At 38.6% G+C, this 26,179-nt stretch overlaps 1 protein-coding gene across 1 annotated transcript in view; it reads left to right on the top strand.

The window, feature by feature from the left end:
- The window catches only part of fig4a (FIG4 phosphoinositide 5-phosphatase a), an 87,300-nt gene that overhangs the window by 1,763 nt on the left and 59,358 nt on the right, over positions 1 to 26,179 (top strand). Inside the window, exons 3-11 of the mRNA XM_057822608.1 lie at positions 3,908 to 4,006; positions 4,407 to 4,530; positions 7,074 to 7,230; positions 9,245 to 9,295; positions 9,374 to 9,537; positions 9,617 to 9,745; positions 11,225 to 11,325; positions 15,600 to 15,762; positions 23,260 to 23,357. Coding sequence (XP_057678591.1) covers positions 3,908 to 4,006; positions 4,407 to 4,530; positions 7,074 to 7,230; positions 9,245 to 9,295; positions 9,374 to 9,537; positions 9,617 to 9,745; positions 11,225 to 11,325; positions 15,600 to 15,762; positions 23,260 to 23,357 — 1,086 coding nt within the window. The remainder of the gene's footprint in view (positions 1 to 3,907; positions 4,007 to 4,406; positions 4,531 to 7,073; positions 7,231 to 9,244; positions 9,296 to 9,373; positions 9,538 to 9,616; positions 9,746 to 11,224; positions 11,326 to 15,599; positions 15,763 to 23,259; positions 23,358 to 26,179) is intronic.

Here is a 26,179-nt window from a genome sequence, read left to right as displayed (position 1 = left end):
AAATTTTGCATTTGAACACTTACTTTTTCATTGAAAATGTTTTCTTTGATTGAAGCAATCCTTTTTTTTGTTTGGGCCATATTATGGGTAAGACATTTGTGTCTAAATCATTTAATCCCCCCAAAAAGTTGCTTCAATCCAAAAAAAAAAAAAAAGTATTTTCAGTCAAAGAAAAAAATCATTTGGAAAAAAAAAATGCCCTCCCCTAATTTTTTTGGGGAAAACTATATGTCACATGTCACATGCTAGTCACATGATCTGTTCAAAAAATAATTTTATATAAATTATAAAAATATATTTTTTTGTTCATTTATTTTTGTTGCAGTTTTATTGCTTTACAACTTTTATATATATATATATAGGAAAGTCAGTTCCATGCAATGGCACTTTTCGCCCACCGGGGGGGGGCCTGACCCCCCCCCCCCCCCTTAAAATCTGGTCATGGACATAACACTACACGCTTTTTATTTATATTGTTAGTTTTGTGTAGTGATCGCAAATTCTATTCAGTGACAGCCAACAAACTTTTAATTTTTTCATCAATAACAAATCTTAATTCTATGAATTTATTTACACTTCCCCCTTATTAAAGGTGTTTCTTTACAACAGAAAAGGTAACAACAGTGGGAGTCAGATACCACTTTAATTTTTTTCAGGTCATTCATTGTCAGACAGAAGTTGCAACGGCAAAACACCACGCTAAAAAATAAGTAAAAATATCAAAATGGCTTACCTCTTCTGGGGACGCTGTGGGAGGCAATGGGTCGGGATTGTCATTTGTAGGACCATGACCAAGTAAATGACTTCACCTTGCTGGCGTTAAACTGGTGTTTCGGACGACCACAAGGGCTGATCCATTGTTCACATTTTTTCCTTTGAGTCTTTGGTTTTGGGAAACGTATGAATTAGTGATGCACGATAATACATTTTTCAACCGATATCGATAACCGATAATTTCCTGCCCCTTCCACCCGATAACCGATAATGTCACGCCGATAATTCTATTCAAACATGTATGTAAAATTTTAAAGTATACAAAGATCAAATGTTACTTTGCAAAAATGTAATTTAGTGCTATTTTTTTCCACATCAAATGTGAATAAGTAGCAAATTCCAACAACTAAACAATGGCAATGACTATGTGTAATGGTAAGCTTTTGGCAACAATTACTTAGAGAGTAAACACCCAAGTTGCACAAAAATGCCTTTAAAAGTAAGCCATTCCTAACATATATCACATTACTACACTGCAAAAACACCTCCTTAAAACTAGCAGAATTGGACAAAACTGTTGATTGCGCACATTTGGAGGCTAAATCAAGTATATAATTATCGGATATCATTATCGGTTGAATTTCGTTTTATCTGGATTATCTGTGTGACGTCATAATTGCCATTATCGGCCGATAATTATCGGTGACCGATATTATCGTGCATCTCTAGTATGAATAAAACATCTTTCATATGTGGACAGTCGTAATGTCTAGAGTCGTTTCTACAAGTTCCATAGCAGCAGTGTTTAATCGGCATGTTCGTTTTTAAAGGTTAGCGGGGAAAACTAGCAGAAATATAATAGTTTGTATGCGATGGCGTGTCTATAATGTCCCACTTCCGCTTTACGATGCGACGTCACGGTCTAAAAATAGCATTTGTGCGGTACGCTATTCCTCATACCAGGTGAGAGTTCACCTTCCACTGAGCAAACCAGTTTCTCCTTCGATCAGATTGAGGATTACAAGTTGGAAGACTTGGAATAAAGCCTGTAAATTGGGGACAAGTCAGTCCTAAACCTAGTGTAAAACGCCACTTTGCTTGGATTTAGTCAGCGTCCAAAAATAGGGCCCTGTGTGTATTAACCTTCACCGAACCCCTTAGACTGACTCTCCGAATCCATGAGGTTTGCTCGAACCCAGTTTAAGAACCATTGCTTAATAGTGTAAGTGTCACAAACACCTTTAAAGTCTAAAGCAACATTGCTAATTCTCTCATGGAAGATTAAAAAAAAAAAAAAAAAAAAAATCTAAAAATATTTACAAAACAGGCAAGCCTTCCTATACCAGCCTGCCTTCAGTCAGTCCTACTGTCAGTCAACGGTGGTCACAGATGCCAGATCAAAAATCCTTTTTTATCTGTTTATTTTCATTGTTAATCCACCGATATATCGGTCGACCTGGAGTTTTTTTAAAGGGGTAAAATGGAACAACCAGGCATGAAAATCTCTCACCTTTCGGCGAAATTCGCCGTTTTGAAGTAAAAAAGGGTCACCTACGTGACTTGTGTAGCTCCGAGGAGAATTTTTTTAAGGGGGGGTCGGGAGATTTTATTTAATGTCGAACGCTGGGTATGCAAGCGAGGAAAGCGGCACAGAGCCAAAAAAGCGCACCAGAGTGGCCAAAACATTGACTTATTTCAATGAAACAAAGGAGGGTTCACTGTTGTCCTGTCTCTTCAATGCCAAGCTTTGAATGTGGCTGTGAATGAACACCTAAAGCGCCGTCACCCGGTTTGTAAGTCCATCTAAATAACTAATGACAAGTTTTATTGAAGTTGCTAAGCCTGTCGCGATATGCAATGAGTCCATTTATCGCACGGTAAATAAAAATGAAGGCGGTAATTTTCACGGCTGTGTTTTATCGTTGCGTGCATACATTTGTGCGTGCGTGGAGACGTGCATTTTGATGGCATATTAGACTCAAGTTCCTTTCACAGAAGTTTATTGGTTATCAACACGCCGTAGAATTAAAGTTCAAACATACAAAATAAGGAAACATGTATATTAACCACTGTAAACGTTAGCATTGCTACATTGAGGCTAATGGGGAAAAAAAGACAACCTACTTCAGCCTGCTATAAAACATTGGCAGTCTTGTCCAAAACGCAAACTTAAACGCGGTTAAAAGGTGACACTTCAAACGTGAAAAATCGCTGGTTAACAGCATTTGCAAACGAAAAAAAGATTACTGACACCACATGCAATGACAAAAAGAGTTTTTTTTGCAGAGTGTAAAGCTAACTGTGAGCGGTTAAGCGAACGTACTTCCGGTAAACATTTCAAAATAAAATCACGTCATGTTTGTCATATAAATAACGATTTCTGGAGTTAATCCCACATACTTTGGAATTCAGATTCTACACTAAGAATAGCTTTGAAATGACACCCTTTATGAAAAATCTGATTGGCAATGTTATAATATTATTATAATTGCATATTGTAGTATACTATAATACTAATGCTAGATATTTTTTTAAGAATTGTTTTGACTCATGTTGGAAAGGCGAAGTCAGTGTTCTGAATCTGATTACGTTCCATTTTTTGCACTAGTTAATGCTATCAGCATTTGACCTCATTGTTTATTTGTGATTTATTGTTGTTATTTACGTGTTTATTGGTACTTTAATAAAGAATTTAAGTGTTCCAAAATGCTTTTGTGAATTAATAAGCGTCATCAAAAATTTCATTGCTAAATTAGTGAGGAAAAAAAAAAGGGGAAAATAGTCGGCTGACTAACCGTGAGAAAATTAGTCGTTTGGGCCCTAGTTGTACAGTGTACCGGAACATATTTCCTCCACACCCTTCTCACCTTTTCAACCCCGGAACCCATTTTCATGCCTGAACAACATAATCCAGAAATGCCAAAAGAAACAAACAAAAAAAAAGGTTTTAAACTCTGCAACACTCCCGGAAAAAGTGGAAGAGGGAGTACTGTAAACATTACAGTACTGTAACGTGTAAACTTTAGAACTTTTGTTCCAATTAAAAAAAAAACAAAAAAAAAACAACAACAAAAAACCTTTTTTTTCAGGATCAGATCAGGACTTGATATCTGCAGATTCTTAAAATTAGGTGACTCGGGTGCAAAAATATGCGATTGGGACATCCCTAATTTCTTTTTTTTTTTCTTTGCAGAGGTATTTTTTGGTGGGGAGCAATCAGGCTCAGACCAAACACAGAGTGCTGAAGATTGACCGCACGGAACCTAAGGACTTGGTCATTATTGACGATAAGGTGAGCGAGCGTTAGTGCGGCACTAATGTACTGTGGTTCTTATGTAATACAGTACAGTTGCCCCTGGGGGGGGTCTGTGGGAGTTGTATATTGTACAACTCTCCCCCTAGTGTAATGCATTTGTGACAGCCTGGCTGATGACTCGTGAGCCCGCCGCACCCAAATATGAGCTGCCTGGGAATCGATTTGCTCGTAATAATGTGTGTTCATTATTATGGTGATTGTTATTATGAGGGATCTTCCAGGAACTATCCATCACCCCGCGCTACCATTCCCACCAATATTAACGTGCGTATAGTAGTGCAGTGTAATTGATAAACATCCTGTGAATGCTGGAGAATGGCATTTTATTATTATTGAAGTCAAAGAGAGATTAGGACTGTCGTACTTTGTCATGCAGCATGTGTACAACCAGCAAGAGGTGCGCGAGTTGCTCGGTCGCCTGGACTTGGGAAACCGCACAAAGATCGCCCAGAAGGGTCCGTCGGGCCTGTCCAGGGCCGTGTCAGCCGTCGGAATCGTGGGTACGTGTCCTCGTCGCACTCTCTGTTCATGCTCTTGCACAACAACGACACAGATGGTAACGTGGCCACAAAGCACGAGTTGTCCAGCTGCAGGTGCTGGCCTGCTTTTACAAATTACGCACAGGAAGTGGGAAAGCACAATAAAAGGCCCACCTGCCAATTGAATGCAATTCACAACAAAATGGAGCTACCTCTATTTTTCAGGTTTCACATAATCACCATCTGTAATGTACGCACAAGCAGATTCTTTGTGTTTATTTTCACTAGTCCAATCAGCCGTCAGCTCATTGATGACAACTTGCGTCCAATTCGTCATTTTTGATTCCAATGCACATTTACAGCTAAAATGTAAGTGAAGAATAATAGAACACGTTATTCATATACAGTGAGGAAAAGAAGTATTTGAACACCATGCAATTTTGCAAGTTCTCCCACTAAGAAGTGATGGGCGGGTTTGAAATTTTCATGGTAGGTGCTTGTCCACTGCGGGTTTGAAATTTTCATGGTAGGTGCTTGTCCACTGTGAGAGACAATCTAAAGAAAAAAATTGGACAATAGCTCTTATTCCCGTTGGAAAAATCTTAGTGAGGTTTTTTTGCTCTTCATTAAATGAGAAATTTATGTGTATTTCAGACAAAAATATACCTTTTTACAAAAAAACACTTTGCATTGAATTCAAACAGATCGTACCTTCCTGGTCGCGTCTGCTGCCTCCTACTGAGAAAGCGCAGTAGGGCCAACAATGAAAAGTGGTATTTGGCCTATGGCAAAATGGCTTTTGGCATATTCCATTTTTTGCGGCATATGGCAAATTTTGGCATATGGCAGTTTTTTTTAGCATATGGCAAAATGGCTTTTGGCATATGGCAGTTTTTTTTGCATATGGCAAAATGGCTTTTGGCATATGGCAGTTTGTATTGGGCATATGGCGAAATGGATATGGCATATCGCATAATGGATTTTGACATATGGCAGTTTTCTGGGCATATGGCAAAATGGCTTTTGGCAAATGGCAGTTTTTGGCATATCGTAAAATGGCTTTTGGCATATGACAGTTTTTTCATTTGGCAAAATTGATTTGGCATATAGCTTTTTTTTGGTATTTGGCAAAAAGGCTTTAGCATATGGCATTTTTTGGGCATATGACAAAATGGCTTTTGGCAAATGGCAGTTTTTTGGCATATCGTAAAATGGCTTTTGGCATATGACAGTACTTTTTCCATATGGCAAAATTGATTTGGCATATAGCATTTTTTTTGTATTCAGCAAAAATGCTTTAGCATCTAGCATTTTTTAGCATATGGCTAAATGGGTTTTGGTGTATGGCAGTTTTTTGGGCATATGGCATAATGGCTTTTCGCATATGGTAGTTTTTGGGCGCATGGCAAAATGGATTTAGCATATAGCATTTCTTTGGCAAATGGCAAAAAGGCTTGGCGTATTGCAGTTTTTTGGGGATATGGCATAACGACTTTTGCCGTATGGCAGTTTTTTTTTTTGCATATGGCAAAATGACTTTTGGCATATGGCAGTTTTTTGGGCATATGGCTTTTGGCATATGGCAGTTTTTTTGGTCATATGGCAAGATGGCTTTTGGCATATGGCAAAATTGATTTGGCATATAGCATATTTTTGGTATTTGTCAGAAAGGCTTTAGCATATAGCATTTTTTAGCATATGGCTAAATGGCTTTTGGCATATGGCAGTTTTTGGCAAATGGCGTGATTTGTTAAACAAAAATTGCAAAACCTGATAGGTGTGCCCTACTGTGTGAATGTCATACTCGTGTTGTAGGAATACTTTCTAGTCCTGACCTACATTTGATATATGTGTATAGTTAGAGTTTCAGTCAAAGATATTTGTTTTGCTAAGCTCTCATTATTTCTAAGCAACCTCAAGAGGTAAATTGTCTCCGTTCAGTAGGATTCGTCCATTAATGATGCTGGGGAACATATTTTCAAGAGCCTCATTACAGAGAGATTAATCATCAATCTGATGTGCAGTGATTTGTACTTCAGTTTTATTGGAAATTAAAGGGACGGAAAAAATTCAGTTTTTATTTCGCAAAACATCTACTCGTATTAAATGTTTCATAGTGCACCAATTATTTTACTCATAGCTCATTAAAAAAAATCGTGACTACAAATTTCCAATATAAATTGTCCTTACGTGAAGGTTTCTAACTCGTTCACTCATCGATCATTTGCTGGACGTCTATTGTCGTCAACGACAGCCAGTTAGCTATAGGAAGCCGACGCCAAACGAGTTCGTCTCCTTGTCGTGCTGTATATTTTTCATACACTCGCATCTTCCGTGACCCGCTATACACAGACACTTTGACATTTGCCAAACTACATGATGATGCCGACTGTCTGTGCCCTTGCGCCTTTTTACGTCTCAAGCTGCTCTTTGACAAAAAGTCAGTGGGTTGCACAGTTTATCCTCAAAATCTCCTGTTGTGGTCCGGCACTTTCTTGTTATTTATACCCAGCTTTTATCCATATTTTGTGAAATTGCCGTTTCGGTTTCATGTCCTTTTCCAGGCTTTGTACGCTTCCTTGAGGGCTACTACATGGTGTTGATCACCAAACGCAGAAAAATGGCTGACATCGGCGGTCATTCCATTTATAAAATTGAGGACACCACTATGATTTACATCCCTAATGACTCTGTCCGGGTGGCCCACCCTGATGAAGCCAGGTATGAGCGTTATCATTGCTTTGGCGATAGACGTCCAATCGCAGTTCAAATGGATTAGATGTCTATCGCTGTCAATGACAGTCAACAAGTTTTTTTTTCCTGTTAGAAGCAGAAGCTTTGTCAGCATAGGCAAATATGTTAACTGTATGTCCATGGTAATTAGCCATAATTTTAAATGCAAAAAAAAAAAATCCTAATGATCATGACTCATCATGATATGACTTTTCTTTTAACATCCAACTAAAATTTGAGATAGGAATACTTTAAGGAGGCAGTGAACTCAACTCAGCAGTTCCTAATTTATACGAAATTTAATTTAACCGATACTGTCCAACTCCCAAAATCTGATACCAACATCAAACAGATACTGATATATGCGGTCGTAAACTTAACATATTATGCCTAATTGTATTGTTATTCCCTATTGGATGCTTTCCTAATGATAAATGTAACAACTTCCAAGATTTTCTAAATAAGCATTCTGTGAAAAATAAGAGAACTTCAACTGAAGTTATAGGAAAAAGTGCCTATATTGCACCACTATATTTATTGTTGAAATCAAAATAGTGCAAATGTCAGTTTTTTAATATCGAGTGCAATGTGCCAAAAACTGATAATGAAAAACCGATGTCGATATTATCCGATATAATTTTAAAATGCTTTTATCGGCCGATAATATCGGCTACCGGATAATCTCTGCTACCCGATAATCTCGGCCCCTGTAGTAAATAATTTTTAATTCCATATTTAGCTTCAGCAAGCTACTCGCAATAATCTAATAAATTCAAAATAAACGACAAAATTCAAAAAAGCAGTGCCATGGGATAAGAGCTTAATTTGTTTCATAATGATGCTACTTGTATCTCAAAGCAGTCTTATGTTAAATCATCTTTTATCACTAAAATGAATAGCAATTCAACTGTTCCAGCACCTCTAAAAACACTATATATATATATATATATATATATATATATATATATATATATATATATTTTTTTTTTTCATCTTTTAATAAAACGAGAAGGCATCTGAGAGAAAAGACTTCCGCCGAAGCAACCAAATTCTAAGCGTCACCATATTTCTGACCTCTGTAACCTTTGACCCCTTCTCTTTTCATCATATCACCCACCCTGCAAATTCAAGCTGAATAGACTAATCTGTTGTCAAGTAATTGCAGAATTCCATTTCTGACCTTTGACCTCATAACCCCTAAAATTTGACCTTTTACCTCAATACTCCCCAAATTTAAACCCCTCATCTATGTATTTAATATCACAAACATGTTAGGGCCGCAGTTGTCAATTAGTTAAGTAATCGATTAATCTATCAATTAGTGAGTTCGAATAATCAAGTAATCAGATTAGGAACATTTAATGCATTGTAGAATGAATTTTTGGTGTAAAACAAAGGCTTGCTAAGATTGCACTTTCAAAAGAGCATTCAAATTATGCAGAATTGCACTTTAATTTCAGGAGCAATACAGGTATTTAAAAAATAAATTACCTCAGTTTAGTCTTAAATGCTATATAAACATTAATAAATGAGGATAGAAGTTCAACAATAGAACAATTGGCCAATTTGTATAGCAAAAGTCCGCTAGCTTAAATGCTATAAAATGCTAACTTTTTTTTCCCTTCAGTGCTCTTAACAAATCGTTCTAACACATATCCCCCCGCCCCCCAAGTTACTCGATTAATTGTTGCAGCACTGAAACATATCCTGACAAGTTTGATAATAACCCCTTCATTCGTTCATTAGTTATCTTGAACAAGCAATCCAATCCAAACAAACATACGGTTAGATATATACGTAGAACCAAATGCTGTACATAAAAAAAACATGAAATAAATACTTAAAGGGTAAACATCTTGTATCTTGAAAATTTCACTAGTCAAGGCATTCCTATCTGAAAGCATTACCATATACAGTATTCAGTAATTGCAATGGTAGCCAATGAGCTTAATAGACGTGAGTTTTAACTTTTTATCTGATGAATTTTTCACCTTTACCACAGATATGTGAGAGTTTTTCAAACCATGGACCTCTCCAGCAACTTTTACTTCAGGTACTCTATACCACATGACCCACAAACATTTTTTTGGGCAAAAATCAGCATTTATTTTTTAATAATCTTACCCTACAGCTATAGTTACGACCTAAGCCACTCGCTGCAGCACAACCTGACGTTGCTACGGAGGCCTTATGAACTGTGGTCGTCGTCGGCCTCTAACGCTGAAGATGAAGTAAACACCCGGAACAAGCAGGACAGCTTCGATATATTTGAAGACGAGGGCTTGCCCACGCAAGGTGAGAGCACTCAGAAACCCAGCAGCGCTTACTTTTGTGATTGTTTCCAATTCAAATGTGTTTGTGTCCTCGCTCACAGTGGTTTATGGCGTGCGTGCTGAGCCATACTACAAGTACGTTTGGAACGGGAACTTGTTGGAGCGGGTTAAGGACATCGTACACCCTGACTGGCTCATGTATATCATCCACGGATTTTGTGGACAGTCCAGTATCCTTTTAGCTTCTAACTGCAGCATCTGATTGTTAATCAACCTACCAATTAGCGATCACTTTTTTTGTTTGTTTGTTAAAATTGTCATTTTTTTCCCCCACTCAAGTTTTAATTGGTTCACAATTTTTTTCAAATCAACCTTCTTTGTCATTTGTCATTAACAAACAAGATCAGCTAAAAAAAAAAAAAAAGTATAATGTTTTACTGATACAATTGTATGCCTCCTGGTACCTTACATGCTAACATCCTGAATTAGCAGTGCAAAAATGTTAGCTTGAATCTGTGCTCCTTATGCGTTGAAAGTAGAGTTGTCCAATAATGGCTTTTTAATGAACAACCAATATCCCAAATATCAGATGCCGATATCGAACCGATACCAATATATGCGGTCATGGACTTAACATATCATGGCTAATTGTATTGTAATGCATCAATGGTTGCTTTAGTATTGATAAATATAACAACTTCAAAGTTTTTCCAAACAAACATTCTGTGAAAAATCTGAAAACAACTTCAACTGTTATGGAAAAAGCGCCTACATTAAATCCAGTATATTTAGTGTTGAAATTAAATGAATGAGGCCATGTATCGAGAGATTTTGAGTGAAAATCTCCTTCCATCAGCAAGGGCATTGAAGATGAGACGTGGCTGGGTCTTTCAGCATGACAATGATCCCAAACACACAGCCAGAGCAACAAAGGAGTGGCTTCGTAAGAAGCATTTCAAGGTCCTGGAGATACCTAGCCAGTGTCCAGATCTCAACCCCATAGAAAATCTGTGGAGGGAGTTGAAAGTCCGTGTTGGCCAACGACAGCCCCAAAACATCACTGCTCTAGAGGAGATCTGCATGGAGGAATGGGCCAAAATGCCAGCAGCAGTGTGTGAAGAGTTACAGAAAACGTTTGGCCTCCGTTATTGCCAACAAAGGGTACATAACAAAGTATTGAGATGAACTTTTGGTATTGACCAAGTACTTATTTTCCACCATGATTTGCAAATAAATTCTTTAAAAGTCAAACAATGGGATTTTCGGGGTCCCCCCCCCCAACACACATTCTGTCCCTCACGGTTGAGGTTTACCCATGTTGACAATTACAGGCCTCTCTAATATTTTCAAGTGGGAGAACGTGCACAATTAGTGGTTGACTAAATACTTATTTGCCCCACTGTATTATTTAATTCATTTTATTCTGATTATCAGTATCAAATGGTTAAAAATATATAAAACATAAAAAGGATTTTTTTTTTTTTTTTTTAATTCAGGCAAATTGACGCGCTTACAATGTTAATAAAGTTATACAGCTACACGATAATATCGGACAACTCCAACTAGAAATGTGGAAAACTGTTAAATATTAAAAACATTAGCTTGACAGTCCATTCTCTATCTAATGTCCAAAAGTGACTGACAGCCTACCTAACACCTGTCAGAAGCGTTCCAATTACGAATATTTCCTTCACCCCGGCCTATCCCAGAGCTCCTGATCTACGGTCGCCCGGTGCACATCACCCTCATCGCCAGGCGCTCGAGCAAATTTGCAGGAACCCGCTTCCTGAAAAGAGGAGCCAACTGCGAGGTACAAACCGGTTGCGGGGGCAACCGAGGGAAAAATAGGCACATTCACCAGTTCCAGCGGCTTGATTGGAATGACTCATCTTGCCGATCGCAGGGGGGATTCATTTGATCTGCGGGCTCTTCCTTGAGTATGCATGAATGTCTCCGTGCGTGGGAGGCGGGAGCAGCTGTTGCTGCTGTTCAATGCCAAACATTAGCTTGATGTATTTGTATTTCTCCTAGATACTTACACTTTGTTTTATTATTTATTTATTTAAATCAAGGTTTCCGCTTTGAAAGTGTCAAGCCAGTGGAAAAAAAGTTAGCTCACGTGTTGTTGTTGACCTTGGCAGTAGCAGTGGAGAAATGAATCCTATTTAGTGCTTTTTCTGTAGCTTTTCCATCACATTGTACTGTTATTTTCTTCCAGGTAATAGAGCTTGGTTAGTTAATGCCGTCTCTATTTTCCACCTTGTCTTTTTCCAGCTGCCTTTTAGGCTTCTCATGTTGATGTTGATAATAATCCTTTAAAGTGTCGTGTTACAACTTTGAGTGCACTTTCGCTTTCTTTTTAATATGGAAACTTACCGTATTGGCCCGAATATAAGACAGCCCTGATTATGAGACGATCCCCTCTTTTTCAAGACTCAAGTTTGAAAAAGACTTTTTGAACACCAAATTAATTTTTATACAGAAAATAATTATTGTACATCCGAAACAAATGATTTTAACAATATATTTGAGAGAAAAAGCATGTTATATTGCCTCATTGAAATCTTAATATCTGAACATTTAAATATGTAAACTAAAGTGCAATCACATTCGTAAATGAATGGCTTCTGGTTTTTGAAATGTAAATAAACCAATCTATTGTGATAAAACAACAAAGTTGCAATAACTGCATTAACCATCAAAGTGAAGTCTAACTGTAACTGTAGTCTTGAAACAAATCTGAATAAGGAAAAACATTGCAATAAAATGATGAGAGTAGCTGAGATCTATCATGACAGAACATCGCTTCAATGATATCTGGCGCCATCTAGCGTCGTGAATGGGGAGAGTAGCTGAGATCTGGCATGACAGAACATCGCTTCAATGATATCTGGCGCCATCTAGCTTCGTGAATGGGTATAATGTCTAGACCGCGAATATAAGACGCCACACCCCTTTTCAGTCTAATTTCAATGCAAAAAACACAGTCTTATATTCGGGCCAATATGGTATGTTACTTTCTGGGAAGCATGGTTGAATAGCGGTTAGCACTCCTGACTCGCTTTTTAAATTTTTTTAGATTCTAATCTTTCAGGGATCCCGCGGTTCCTTAAAAAGTCTTCAAATGTATAAAATTTTAAATCTAGATAATAAGGTTGCAAAAACTAATCAATTCAAATTTATTAATAAATTAGTAGCCAACTAATTTAATTGCCAGCAGCTAAGACTAGTCCCGTTTGGGTCCTTGTTTGTGTGTAATGTGAGGCTGCGTGTGCCAGTGATTAGAGCAAGAGAGAGTGAGTTAACTGCTGCTGCTTTTGGGTTGCGAAATCAATAATATTAAGAAGTGTTGAGAGTTAGATTGTCTTTTGTGTTGTTAGATCCGGTGTGCCTCTGTCAGAGGTGAGTAAATGAAGCCAATTGCATTGTTTGTATACTTTGTTGATGAGATGTGACTACTTAGCACGGAGCGCTAAGCTAGTTAGCGATTATGCTGATTAGCGTCTTAAGTATCTGTTTGTATTGTGTTTTGGAGAAGCATATTAGCATTGTCTCATTTCTTTATGTAAAAAAGAGAGACCCATTCATACAACAGTACTTGCAAGTAGGGATGTCCCGATCCAGGTTTTTGCACTTCCGATCCGATCCTGATATTGTTTTGTACTTCCGATCCGATACCGATACTGGCCGATACCGATAACGGCCTATCTGAGCATGTGTTAAAATTTAAAGTCATTTAGCCTCCTTACTTAATTGTTAGACTCATGTTGAAAAGGGCTTCAGTACTCTTGATAACAACTAGCCAGCTGAATTAGGTGAGTTTGAATAACGCAATGGTTGGTAACAAGAAACAAACCTGTTTATTCAGTGGTTAACACAAAACATAAATAACAAACCGAAATGGCATATTCAGTCCGTAAAACGTGCGAATAATATTGTAAACTGTCTTAAAAAAGCAAAACACACTAACAACCTCAGTGGGAAATAAACTATTAACTCAGCATCAGTTCTCTGCTCTTGAACAACTGTAACGCGGCTTTAAAAAAATGTGCAAATAATATTATTTGCACATTTTTACTATTTTTACAGTGCAAATAATACTATTTTAAACCAAAAATGGCTTGTATTCCCTAATCCACACTTTGTTGCTCCATCTCCATCTATTCTACACACTCCCTTCAGCTGTTTGCCCTGGATGCAGTCCCAGCATGATGGGGAGATTTTTTTTGACAAAGACAAGCATTTCAAGATGCTCAGGTGACAGCTGACATTTTTACCGATAAACTTTAAATTTACATTGCAGTCATAATGTTGGAGGTGCCACGGAGGTAAATTGGGAGACAGTAATGCTAGCGTGCTGAAGGTGTGCCGTAAAATACGGACTGGATTTTAGGGAAACTAAAGCAAAACTGGAATGGATTATGTAAAAATCAACGCTTGCAAAAAGAAAACAGCGCTGTATGAGTTTATCTCCCAAGGACAGGGCCTGCGAGGAGAAGTTTAAGAAATATAGAAAGAAGCTAAACTCCCTACACCAACTTGGACATCAACTGATACAATGAACCCACTCAAATTGACAATATGTGAAATTCCATGGCAATCAATGACTTTTGAATGATATGTGGAAAAAAAAAAAAACTGATAATAACTGGACTGTAACACAAACATGCTTGACTGTGCGTCCCGGGCTGTTGGGGGACGGGTATCGATAAGCATTTGCTTTTTCCCGTCTTTCCTTTGTCATCGTCTTTCTTTCGGGCAAATTCCACACTCTTAAGCTGTCAATGATTATGATGATGATGACAATGACAATAAATGACAAATTAGAAAAATTCAAAAAAAAAAAATTGCCGCACTGGAAACTGCGGACTGGATTCCCCCCCCAAAAAACTGGATCAGGAGTCTAGATCTAAATTTTTCCGTGTCGGCTGATCCGATACCGACGCGCATTTTTTTGCACATATCGGCAGTTGATCCGATCCAAATATCGTATCGGGGCAACTCTACTTGCAACACTGCCCGCCCGTCTCATCAGATCATAGGACATCGTTCCAATAATCCATGTGCTTTGTTGACATTTTTTCAGCAAACTGTTTGCGGGCTTTCTTGTGTACAGTCTTCAGAAGAGGCTTCCTCCTGGGGTGATACCCATGCACACCAATTTGATGTAGAGTGCGGTGCATGGTCTGAGCACTAACAGGCTGACCCCCACCTCTTCAATCTCTGCAGCAATGCTTACAGCACTCCTGTAATGAGTCACATGACATTTTGGAGGGAAAATGACAAGCAGTACTCAATTTGGACATTTAGGGATGTATGTTTTTTTTTTCAAAGGGGTGTACTCACTTTTGTTGCCAGGGGTTTAGATATTAATGGCTATTTTGAGTTATTTTGAGGGGAAAATAAATTAACTCTATTATGTAAGCTGCACACTTTCTATTTTTCATTGTGTCCCTGTGTCATTTTGTCAGTGTTGTTCCATGAAAAGATAAATATCGGCAGAAATGCGAGGGGTGTACTCACTTTTGTGATACACTGTAGATGTCTTGCCTATCCCCTGCTTGTTAGCGTCAATCTTGCTCAGTCAGCTGCATGATGCGAGCGTTTGGCTTCCGTGGTCAGAAGGCTTCCTGTATCTGTTCTGCCCTTATCTGCCCGTTGTCTTGGCACTGCAAATTCTAATCATTTCAAGTCCAACTGTTCATAATAACAAATATAGTCTGCTTGTTTTTTATAAAACTATGATATAAAATGCTATTTATTTTATATTGGGTGTGCCAGAGTAATAAACAGTCAAACAGTAAATATGAGAAAAGATACTATTCCCCGATTAACTATATTAAGTGTGTTTGAGCAATACAAACAAACGGTAAATATGAAAAGATACTATTCCCTTCATAACATAATATCTAAAATTAGTTTGTTTTTCACTGGAAATTGTTGCGACATGTTTTGGTCTTAATGAATATTTTTCACGTCTTGATAATCTCTTGAAAAGCATTAACTTGGACTTATTAAAGGGTGCAAAAACCCCGTCTTCTTTCTGACCTTCCTTTGTCCTTATTGTATGTTTTGTTCTTTCAGGGGGACGTTGCAAATGAAGTGGAGACCGAGCAGATTGTCCACGACGCCTCTGTGATGTCGTTCACGGTGGGAAGTTACTCATCGTACGTCCAAACGCGAGGCTCAGTCCCACTCTACTGGTCGCAGGACATTTCCACCATGATGCCCAAGCCCCCAATTCGATGTAAGAGCATTGTCTTTTTGCTTTTGTACGGCTGTCCTTGTCTGCAAATAACCTTCAGGATATGGAACAATATTAAAGCGAGAGAATGGCCTCAGAAAGGCTTGTATCTCTTTTGACAAAAAGTAGCCGCGGTCAACCTTACATGACTTTTTTGCAAACGCAGCGCTCAAAATAATCGTCTTACCTCATCATCCCGAGCTGACTTCGCTACCTGACATCACTTGTTACATTGGCACCGTGTGTGTTTTGTCCTTTCTTGGCCTCCAAAATGCCAGGGTTAGTTCAGTTGTCTTCTATTACGCAGTGCGGTTTATGTAATCCGTGACAATGGAACCTCAAATTCAAACACTATTAAAAAATGCCCTGTATCCTTGCATATGTAGAAAATCCATTTTTTTAAAAAATGACCTGAACATGGCCCCTTCAAATGAAAAAAAAAAAAACATATTATGGGCTACAGAATTCAGGATATTGACTGTTTTTCTTCCCTTTTTGTAAAATAAAAAACAAATAAATGAATAAATATTTTATAATTTTCTATTTTTTTTCTAATTAATGATCATGATTATTTTACTTTTTTTGCATAAAAATACAACAAAAAATTACACTTAGTTTCCTGTTTTTTTTTAATTAAAAATAAACTACTTTTTTACTGTTTCCCTTTTTTGTTTAAAATTAAAATAAATGAATACTTTTTAACTTGCAAAATCAGTAGAACTTTTCCCCCCGATATTTTCTAGTTAATTATCATGATTTATTAGTTATTTTAATTTAATGAATAAGAATAGAACATCTAAAAAATTAATGTTTATATTTTTTTCTGTTTTGTAAATAAAAAAAAAACAATACATGCAAAAACAAACAGTACAAACTACAAATAAGAATGCTCTCAATTAAGAAGCTAAAAAAAAGTTTTGCACAATTTTTAAGTCATCAATAAACCAAATCAAACGTGCGGGCCAGAAGCGGCGCATCCGATTAGGCCGGCGGGATTGTTCCGCCTGACAGGCACGTCGTAGCTCTGTCATACTGTTCATACAGAATCATGTGCTTTTATTTTGACATTGGCGCAATAAAACTGGAGATTTGTCCATTTCTGCACTTGGCTCACTTTTGCATTGGCAGTCACATTTAGTCATTCGCCCCCCCCGTCCTGTCAAAATGGAATTGACGTCTAGCGCCGTCAATGGCAGGCAATGAACTGGCAAAGAAGTTACCCAAAAAAGCCCCAAAACCAATAGTGAGTGACCCAAAATCCACAGGAAGTTACCTGGAAATGCCCCAAAATCAACAGGAAGTGCCCCGGAGGCTCGGAAATCAACAGGAAAGGATCCAAATCTGCAGGAAGAGACATTGAGATACACCAAAATAGGGCTGCAGCTATCGATTATTTTAGTAGTCGATTATTTGATGAACTAGTGAGTTCGAATAATCGAGCAATCTGACAAGGAACATAAAAAAATTTAAAATCCAATAAAAGAAAATTGGCTAACATACATTAGGGTGACCATATTTTGATTTCCAAAAAAGAGGACACTCTGCCCGGCCTCGGGATACTTGAATTTTACTCGAAGATCACTCAGAGATGCCTATACCTAGCCTGGTACTCCAGACTCACCGCTGTTCCAGCAATTGAGTCTGGCCACCATAAGGCGGATAAAATTTCCAGGGCGGAGCAAGCCACAGCAAACAGACAGCGGAGTGGACCAATCAGCGACGGGCGGGACGAGGGACTTGCGCGCGAAAGTAAACATACGAGGAGAGCGGAGTTTATTCAACATGGCTAGCTCGAGACAGACTGTTGTCAATGACTTGTGTCGATGTGTTTTTGGTCATTTAAAACTGATTTTACCGTGGATTGGAACACATTCTCGGCTCTCCTGTTCGCCATCTGTGTTGTTGTGGAGACGACTTCGGACGTGGAAGAGTGACGTTGCTCGTTAAGAACACGTCACGCAAATAAACGAATCTGATTTGTTGATTGATTTTGTACTTGCTCGAGAGGCCGTTAATGGGCTGGATCCCAGACTATACTTTCAGCGTTTGAAAAACACAGGGAGAACAGTCTGGCCGTGCCAGGCAAGCCTATACCACCCACTTTATTTACTCAACTGGTTATTCAACAGGCTTTATTCTTCCTAAAAAATCAAACAATAAAAAAAAAAAATAAAAAAAATAACCCAAAAAAAACGAATAATGATAAAATTTAAAAAATGATATAATGCAGACCCATGGAAATGTGGTCCAGTCAATACACACACACAGTAGGCTATGTCCCAACTCAACATTTTTATAAATTACTATCACGACACTTGTCGTTGACAAATTGTTATTCCCACTCAATTTTTATTCTCATTCAATGTTCTAGATTGTACGCAAACAATAACAGAAATAAACTGACAAGCTATTCAACCAGCATGTTTCCAAACACAGCAGTTCAAAACGACATTGCCCATAATGCCTAGCGCGGCTGAGCTCACTGATTGCTACCCTATTAGCGAGTACAGGAGCCGAGGCAAAATCAGACTTCGCTATCAAAGTTTACAATCATCGGCAGCGCACAGATGCGACACCAAACGGGATTTAACAGATTACACCAGTACAAATCTCCGACAGAAGTCAACAGATGCCAATATATACGTATTTATCATAAAAAAAACCTCATAAGAACCACAGCTATTTAGAATACTACCATTCAACCAAATAAACGAACGCAGAACAATTACAAGACTCATACAATATACTGCATCTCTGTCTACACATATGACCCCATATACAACAGAAGAAACGTGATCAAAACTTACAGTAAGGTGTATGGAGCCACGTCTTTTAGAACTCCTTATTGAACTCCTTACTGTAGTCTGTTCTCTCGCCAAACCGTCAGTAGATGGTGGTAATTCCCCATTAAACAAAGGGTAAATTGCCAACAAAAAAGAAGATCTACTCCTTCTCCCGCCCGTACTAGTAGGAGCCACGTCAACGCAGGCAGGCGCTGCCCCCTAGCGCCCGGAGGGATTCTCTTCAAATCGGTCCAGGGAAAAATCATAAAAAACGGACATTTTCATGAATTTATGAAACCCGGCCGGACGCTCCGGAGGGCATGTAAGAAGAGGACTTGTCCGGGCAAAAGACGACGTTTGGTCACCCTGACATATATAACAAAGTCCGCTAGCTAAAATGCTATTGAATGCTAACGTTTTTACTTTTTATTTTTACAATGCTCTTCACAAATGCTTCAAACACATATTCCCACAAAAGAACGGCTAAATATACCAATAAACTATAAATGCATTAAAAAAACATTAGCTCAAACAAACACATCATCTTCAGAAGAGGCTTCCTCCTGGGGTGACAGCCATGCACACCAATTTGATGTAGAGTGCGGCGTATAGTCTGAGCACTAACAGGCTGATCCCCCACCTCTTCAATATCTGAAGCAATGCTGACAGCACTCCTGTAACGAGTCACATGACATTTTGGAGGGAAAAAGACAAGTAGTTCTCGATTTGGACATTTAGGGATGTACGTTTTTTCAAAGGGGCGTACTCACTTTTGTTGGCAGGGGTTTATATATTACTGGGTATATTTTGAGTTATTTTGAGGGGAAAATAAATTAACTCTAGACACTACTTTTCATTGTGTCATTTTGTCAGTGTTGTCCCATGAAAAGATATACTTAAATATCTGCAGAAATGCAAGGGGTGTACTCACTTTTGTGATACACTGTAATAATTAGTTGTGAATAAATCGTGGTAGCCCACGTTGAGAAGACCAAAATGACTATACGTCCCACGGCAAAGATGAGTTTGACACCCTCTGAATGAACTCATCCTATTGTGCACTCATAATAGATGGCATATGATCCAATGGACTTCAACAAGTGGTTTATTTAGGTCAAATGATTCAAAGTAGCTGATATTTATACAATCTGAGTCAATGGCGTTTGAACAGACACGTCCATCTGATAAGACACGAACCGCACCATTCCTCTCGTCAACAACTTCGGAGACACGATGTTGCGTAAGGTGGATATTTATATCTTGTTTTGATGACTTGGCCTCAGCCGTGAGGTAGGCGGACTTAATTGGAAATGCACCTTCAGTCTAGAGTGTAATAAAGATAGGATTGTTTGGTTTCTCCTAATGACACATCAGGAAGTGCATAATTGAGAAGTGGAGGTGTAAAATTAAAATACGAATCCTGAATGTGGTAAAAATAACTACTGTTGCCAAGCTTGTCAGTGAACGATCATGTTTTGGCGCCGTTGACCAAGGGCGTAGGTTTGTTCTCAACATTGGGAGGGACGATATAATAGCATAACCTGCATGTACACTTTTTGCCCAGAATGGGACATTAATAAGACCAAACTGATTGGGTGAACCCGTATCAGGGCTACATTTCTCACAAATATGAACCTAATTAATTGATATGCTCAGTCAGGTGTGCTCATTACATCAATCACGATCTAAGCTTGAGAACGATAAACCGATACGACCGGATATCCGGTTTTACAGGTGAGAGATACAGATGTATCGATAGTAAAGTTTAGTGCTGCAACGATTAATCGATTAACTTGTGTATTCGATTTGAAAAAAATATTCGAATTAAATTTTGTTGCCTCGAGTATTCGTTTAATTAAAGTGGTGTTGTAATGTTTTATTTTGAAAGTGTTAACATTTAATTTATTGATTAGGGTGGATACATTGCCCTCTGGTCAGCCTCATTTCACACCTACCTGTTAAGACCAACGTAAGCTGTTTTTCTTTGGGCTAATATTTTTTTAATGCATTCGTAATTTAGTTTATATGTATATTTAGCCGTTTTTTGTGGGGAATATGAGTGAACCATTTGTTAAGAGCATTGGGGAAAAAAAGTTAGCATTTTACAGCATTTAAGCTAGCGTAATTTTGCAATGTAAGTTAGCCAATTGTTCTTTTGTTGTACATAGATCCTCATTTATTTATTTGTAATACCGTTTAAGGCTCAGCTCAGGTATTTTCATTTTGGATGTTCCTTTTCCGATTACTCGTTTATTCGAACTAACTAGTTCATCGATTAATCGACTACTAAAATAATCAATAGCTGCAGCCCTAGTAAAGTTACCATTCGACAGTAATTAGCCATTAAATATTCAATGAACCGATAGTAGAGATAGAATTCGGCTATCGCGAGCACAAGAATCGGCTTCTAATGCCTAGTTCAATGCATTGCTTAATATGATAATAATTTAGCTTTTACTTCACATACTGCGCTTGTGTCAATCACCACACAGCGCACTTAGCTCGAGACCGCACGCATGATATAATATGGACAAGCACTACTCACGGTCGTGGTTGCCTCAACTTCCCATGCATTTCGACAGAACCACTTCTGATCGCCGTCATTACCCGATCGTCACGGGCGTGTCACAACAATGCGAGAGCTAACAAAACCACTGCAACGCACGCTCCGTAGCATTTTCTTCACAGCCCAAAACGAAACTAGTAGTGACAATGAAGCAACATGCTAAAACAATGGACAGTGTGATCACCAACGCCAGCGACGTGCAGCGACTGATTTTCAACGCACCCAGGAAAACAAAAGTCAGACTTTGAAGTGATGAAGGCAGCCAGATCTGTTAGCATGGGACAGAGCTTGTGTGAAGTGTGGAGCGGTACAGAGATCGTGAGTTTTTAACCCTGAAAAATAACCCACTACAATGGTGGAAAGGGCGGCATATTGTTTCCACGAAACGCAGTCCACTGAAACATGAACATGTGGATTAGTTGATCTTCCTCAAGAAAAATCTGCCCTTCAAAAAAGATATGGACATTGATGAGGAATAAAAAATGAGGAAGCACAGGCATAAGTGAATGACTTTGCTGTGTATTAGGTTAAGGTAATGATTCTAAATGCCATGTTTTTATTCCCCCAATTATACCAGTCGTAAAGCATAATTTATTATTTATTTATGATAACACTAGCAGGTTTAATTCTTTTTTTTTCTAGAGCTGCTGCAAATAATTAATATTTTTTGTTTGTAAGATGTTTACGTTGAAAGTATGCACTTAAATTACTCACCTCTTGTGTTAAAAACACCATGAAGTACAGTAATTGAATTACTGCACTTTATTGTTTTTATTGTTGAGTTTTATTTTATTATCAATCCCATCCAACAAAATGACGGTCATATAGTAAGCCTTTTTTTCCCCCATAAATTCATAATTTTTTTTTCATTTTTATATGTTTAAAATACTGTACAAACACACACAACAAATATTTACTATCGTATCGTTTTCACTCTATCAAACCGTATCGTTCTTAGACTGTATCGAATCGTATCAAATCGCTCGGTCTTAAAATTGTATCGTTTTTTAATCGAATCGTAACCTGTGTATCTAAATACATATCGAATCGGCTTCATGCCAGAGATTCCCAACCCTATCACGATCAACTGCAAAGCTAGTGTGGGTAGCTCGCGGCGCCCCCTCTTCCCCCCAAAAAACATTTTTAAAAAATGTACATACTGTAGTTAATTATGATTATGTTGTGTGTTTGTTGTGTTGTGTGATTAACGTATGAAGTGATGCAGCACCCTTCTCTCTCTAAGCAGCTTCTTGCTCACGTTTTTCTAGTTCTATTGTTTCCAGCAGAGTTCACTACATTTCTCACAGTTTAATTAACGGTAATTGTAGAAAACACAAACAGAAGGACACTTCTCTCGAAGCAGCTTACTACTCAAGTTTTGCAGGTTAGCAAGTTCACATAGTTCAATCTTATGCTAACTCTGATGCAGGTCAGACTTTCAGTAGCAAAATTAGTGGTGTGTTCCCCACTTCCACAACATTGGGGTCTTTTTAAATCACTTACAGTGGTTGCTGCTGGCCGAAAAAAACTTCTAATATCCCTCCTCTTCGAGGGGGGTGGAAGAGGCGGCATGTTTTTTTTTACATGTTTTTCTGTTGGGGTTGTGTGAGTGTGTGTGTCGGGGGTGGGTCAAGTCATCAGCCAATGAAACGTGCATTGGGAGGGGGGGGCGGCAGATTCAGCAAGTGAAATGGGGTAAATGTAAGTTTGAAATAGTTCACTCAATAATTGTAGGGTCAATTCTATCCTTACAACATATGGGAAGACAATCGTAATGACCTATATACGTAACTGAACTAATTATATTATGTATATTAGGTTGCTTAAAATTTGGTAGGGACATTTGAACATCCTGAAAGGTTGCTAGTGTTGTGTCCCAACCATCCCTATGTAAACCTACACCCTTGCCGTTGATGGCGATAGACAAAAATAGGACGTCTATGGCCGTCAACGGCAGCCTATGAGTTACTGTCAGGCACTAAAATAGCCTCTTGTTTATTGAATGGCCACATTTCAAGGTGACTTTTCCCCTTAACATAGCTGCTAGCTAACAAACGAATAATTAAGCTAAGCGTGCGAAATTGGTTTAGCCGTTTTAAGAGATTTTTCTGTTTTTTAAACTAGTGTACTTCTTTTTAATCTTTCTGACAGTGGACCAAGCAGACCCATATGCACATGTCGCCGGTTTGCATTTCGACCAGATGCTACAGCGATTTGGATCACCCATTATCATCCTGAACTTGGTTAAGGTAGGCAAATACAGCATAAATGTTTTGGCTAATTTTGCTTTGACTTCACTAATTTTCAATGAAAACTCCTATTAGGCTTGCTAATTTGAGAATTTAAGTAAATATTCTGAAGTTCTTAATTGATTAATAAAGTCTATACATACATATAGTCTTAGAGTTTGGCAATATGGCCAAATCATGTTGTCCATTTTCAATTTTTTCCATGATTAAAAAAAAAACTTATTTAACTGGTAGTTTTCCTACAATTGTATGTTAGCACTAAGCTAATAGGTCTGTGAAAAAAGAAAAATGTAACGACCAGTGTAACCCAAAGTAGCGGAGTGAGAGTAGTGATTCTTCTTCTCAAATCTACTCAAGTAAAGGTAAAAAGTATGGCTGAGTAAGACTACTCTTAGAAGTACATTTTTCTCAAAAAGTTACTCAAGTAAATGTAACGCGTTACTACCCACCTCTGTGGAGAATATCTTTTAACTTGTTGAAGCACAATGAAACGCTCCTCAGTAATCACATTTAACAGTAGATGATAGTTTTTCCTTGCTAGGTTTAAAAGCATATTTCAAACTGCATTTATTCGTTTAACCAGTACTCAGAACAAGTGTAAATGTGAGTACTCAGAACAAGTGTAAATGTGAGGTGCTTTGGCGAAAATGTACGGTAATCCGTAGATTTATACAGTGGGGCAAATAAGTATTTAGTCAACCACTAATTGTGCAAGTTCTGCCACTAGAACATATTAGAGAGGGCTGTAATTGTCAACATGGGTAAACCTCAAGCATGAGAGACAGAATGTGGGGGGGGGGGGAACAAAATCACATTGTTTGATTGTTAAAAAATTTATTTGCAAATCATGGTGGAAAATAAGTATTATGTCAATACCAAAAGTTCATTTCAATACTTTGTTATGTACCCTTTGCTGGCAATAACGGAGGCCAAACGTTTTCTGTAACTCTTCACAAGCTTTTCACATACTGTTGCTAGTATTTTGACCCATTCCTCCATTCAGATCTCCTCTAGAGCTGTGATGTTTTGAGGCTGTCGTTGGGCAACACGGACTTTCAACTCCCTCCACAGATTTTCTATGGGGTTGAGATCTGGAGACTGGCTAGGCCACTCCAGGACCTTGAAATGCTTCTTACGAAGCCACTCCTCTGTTGCCCTGGCTGTGTGTTTGGGATCATTGTCATGCTGAAAGACCCAGCCACGTCTCATCTTCAATGCCCTTGCTGATGGAAGATTTTCACTCAAAATCTTTCGATACATGGCTCCATTCATTCTTTCCTTTACACAGATCAGTCGTCCTGGTTCATTTGCAGAATAACAGCCCCAAAGCATGATGTTTCCACCCCCATGCTTCACAGTGGGTATGGTGTTCTTCGGATGCAATTCAGTATTCTTTCTCCTCCAAACACTACAACCTGTGTTTCTACCAAAAAGTTCTATTTTGGTTTCATCTGACCATAACACATTCTCCCAGTTCTCTTCTGGATTATCCAAATGCTCTCTAGCGAACTGTAGACGGGCCTGGACGTGTACTTTTTTCAGCAGGGGGACACGTCTGGCCATGCAGGATTTGAGTCCCTGGCGGTGCATTGTGTTACTGATAGTAGCCTTTGTTACTGTGGTCCCAGCTCTCTGTAGGTCATTCACTAGGTCCCCCATATGGTTCTGGGATTTTTGCTCGCCGTTCTTGTTATCATTTTGACGCCACGTGGTGAGATCTTGCATGGAACCCCAGATCAAGGGAGGTTATCAGTGGTCTTGTATGTCTTCCATTTTCTAATAATTGCTCCCACAGTTGATTTCTTTACACCAAGTGTTTTACCTATTGCAGATTCAGTCTTGAATCCTGGTGCAGGTCTACAATTTTGTCTCTGGTGTCCTTCGACAGCTCTTTGGTCTTGGCCATAGTGAAGTTTGGAGTGTGACTGACTGAGCTTGTGGACAGGTGTCTTTTATAGGCTTAATGAGTTAAAACAGGTGCCATTAATACAGGTAACGAGTGGAGCCTCGTTAGACCTCATTAGAAGAAGTTAGACCTCTTTGACAGCCAGAAATCTTGCTTGTTTGTAGGTGACCAAATACTTATTTTCCACTCTAATTTGGAAATAAATTCTTTAAAAATCAAACAATGTGATTTTCTGTTTTTTTTCCCCCACATTCTGTCTCTCATGGTAGAGGTTTACCCATGTTGACAATTACAGGCCTCTCTAATCTTTTCAAGTAGGAGAACTTGCACAATTGGTGGTTGACTAAATACTTATTTGCCACACTGTACATAGATTTTACTATTATGAAGTCCTTCTATAAGAAAAGTGTGACCTCACACACCTGTATTTTTCTGCTTCTTGCCTAAAAATCTCATCTGAAAAACGCTCTGAAAATGCAGCACGGGCTTTCTTTGTCACATTGGCCTCACGCGGCAATCGCTCATTTGTATTGCACCGCATTTTCTCGCACAATGGGGAGCGCACACATCTCTGCCCAGCGCTCGTTCTCCGGCTTGGGTTTCAGTCTCACGTTGACTCTGGCGAGGGGAACCGTGAGCGCCAGAGAGAACCAATCACAGACCTCCGAGATCCACACAAGCGACCGCCATGTGATTTATTTATTTATTTATTTTGGGTAACTGAGGGTTTTTAGTAGTGGACCCCCTACCCATATACAACGCTTCTGTGCTTTACACCCAATAGAATGCGAGACGGATGAAATAATGGGCAATTAGGCATCAAATCATGACTGTCCTTCTTGTAGACTCGTCCTATGCGGCCCTGTCGCGCCTTCCGAGGAAGGGGATGTGTGCACATGGCCCAGCATGTGAATCC

Source organism: Corythoichthys intestinalis, chromosome 19 (assembly GCF_030265065.1).
Source record: "Corythoichthys intestinalis isolate RoL2023-P3 chromosome 19, ASM3026506v1, whole genome shotgun sequence".
Lineage (NCBI taxonomy): Eukaryota > Metazoa > Chordata > Actinopteri > Syngnathiformes > Syngnathidae > Corythoichthys > Corythoichthys intestinalis.
Note: the sequence above shows the minus strand (reverse complement) of the source record. Positions and strands in the feature narration are given on the sequence as shown.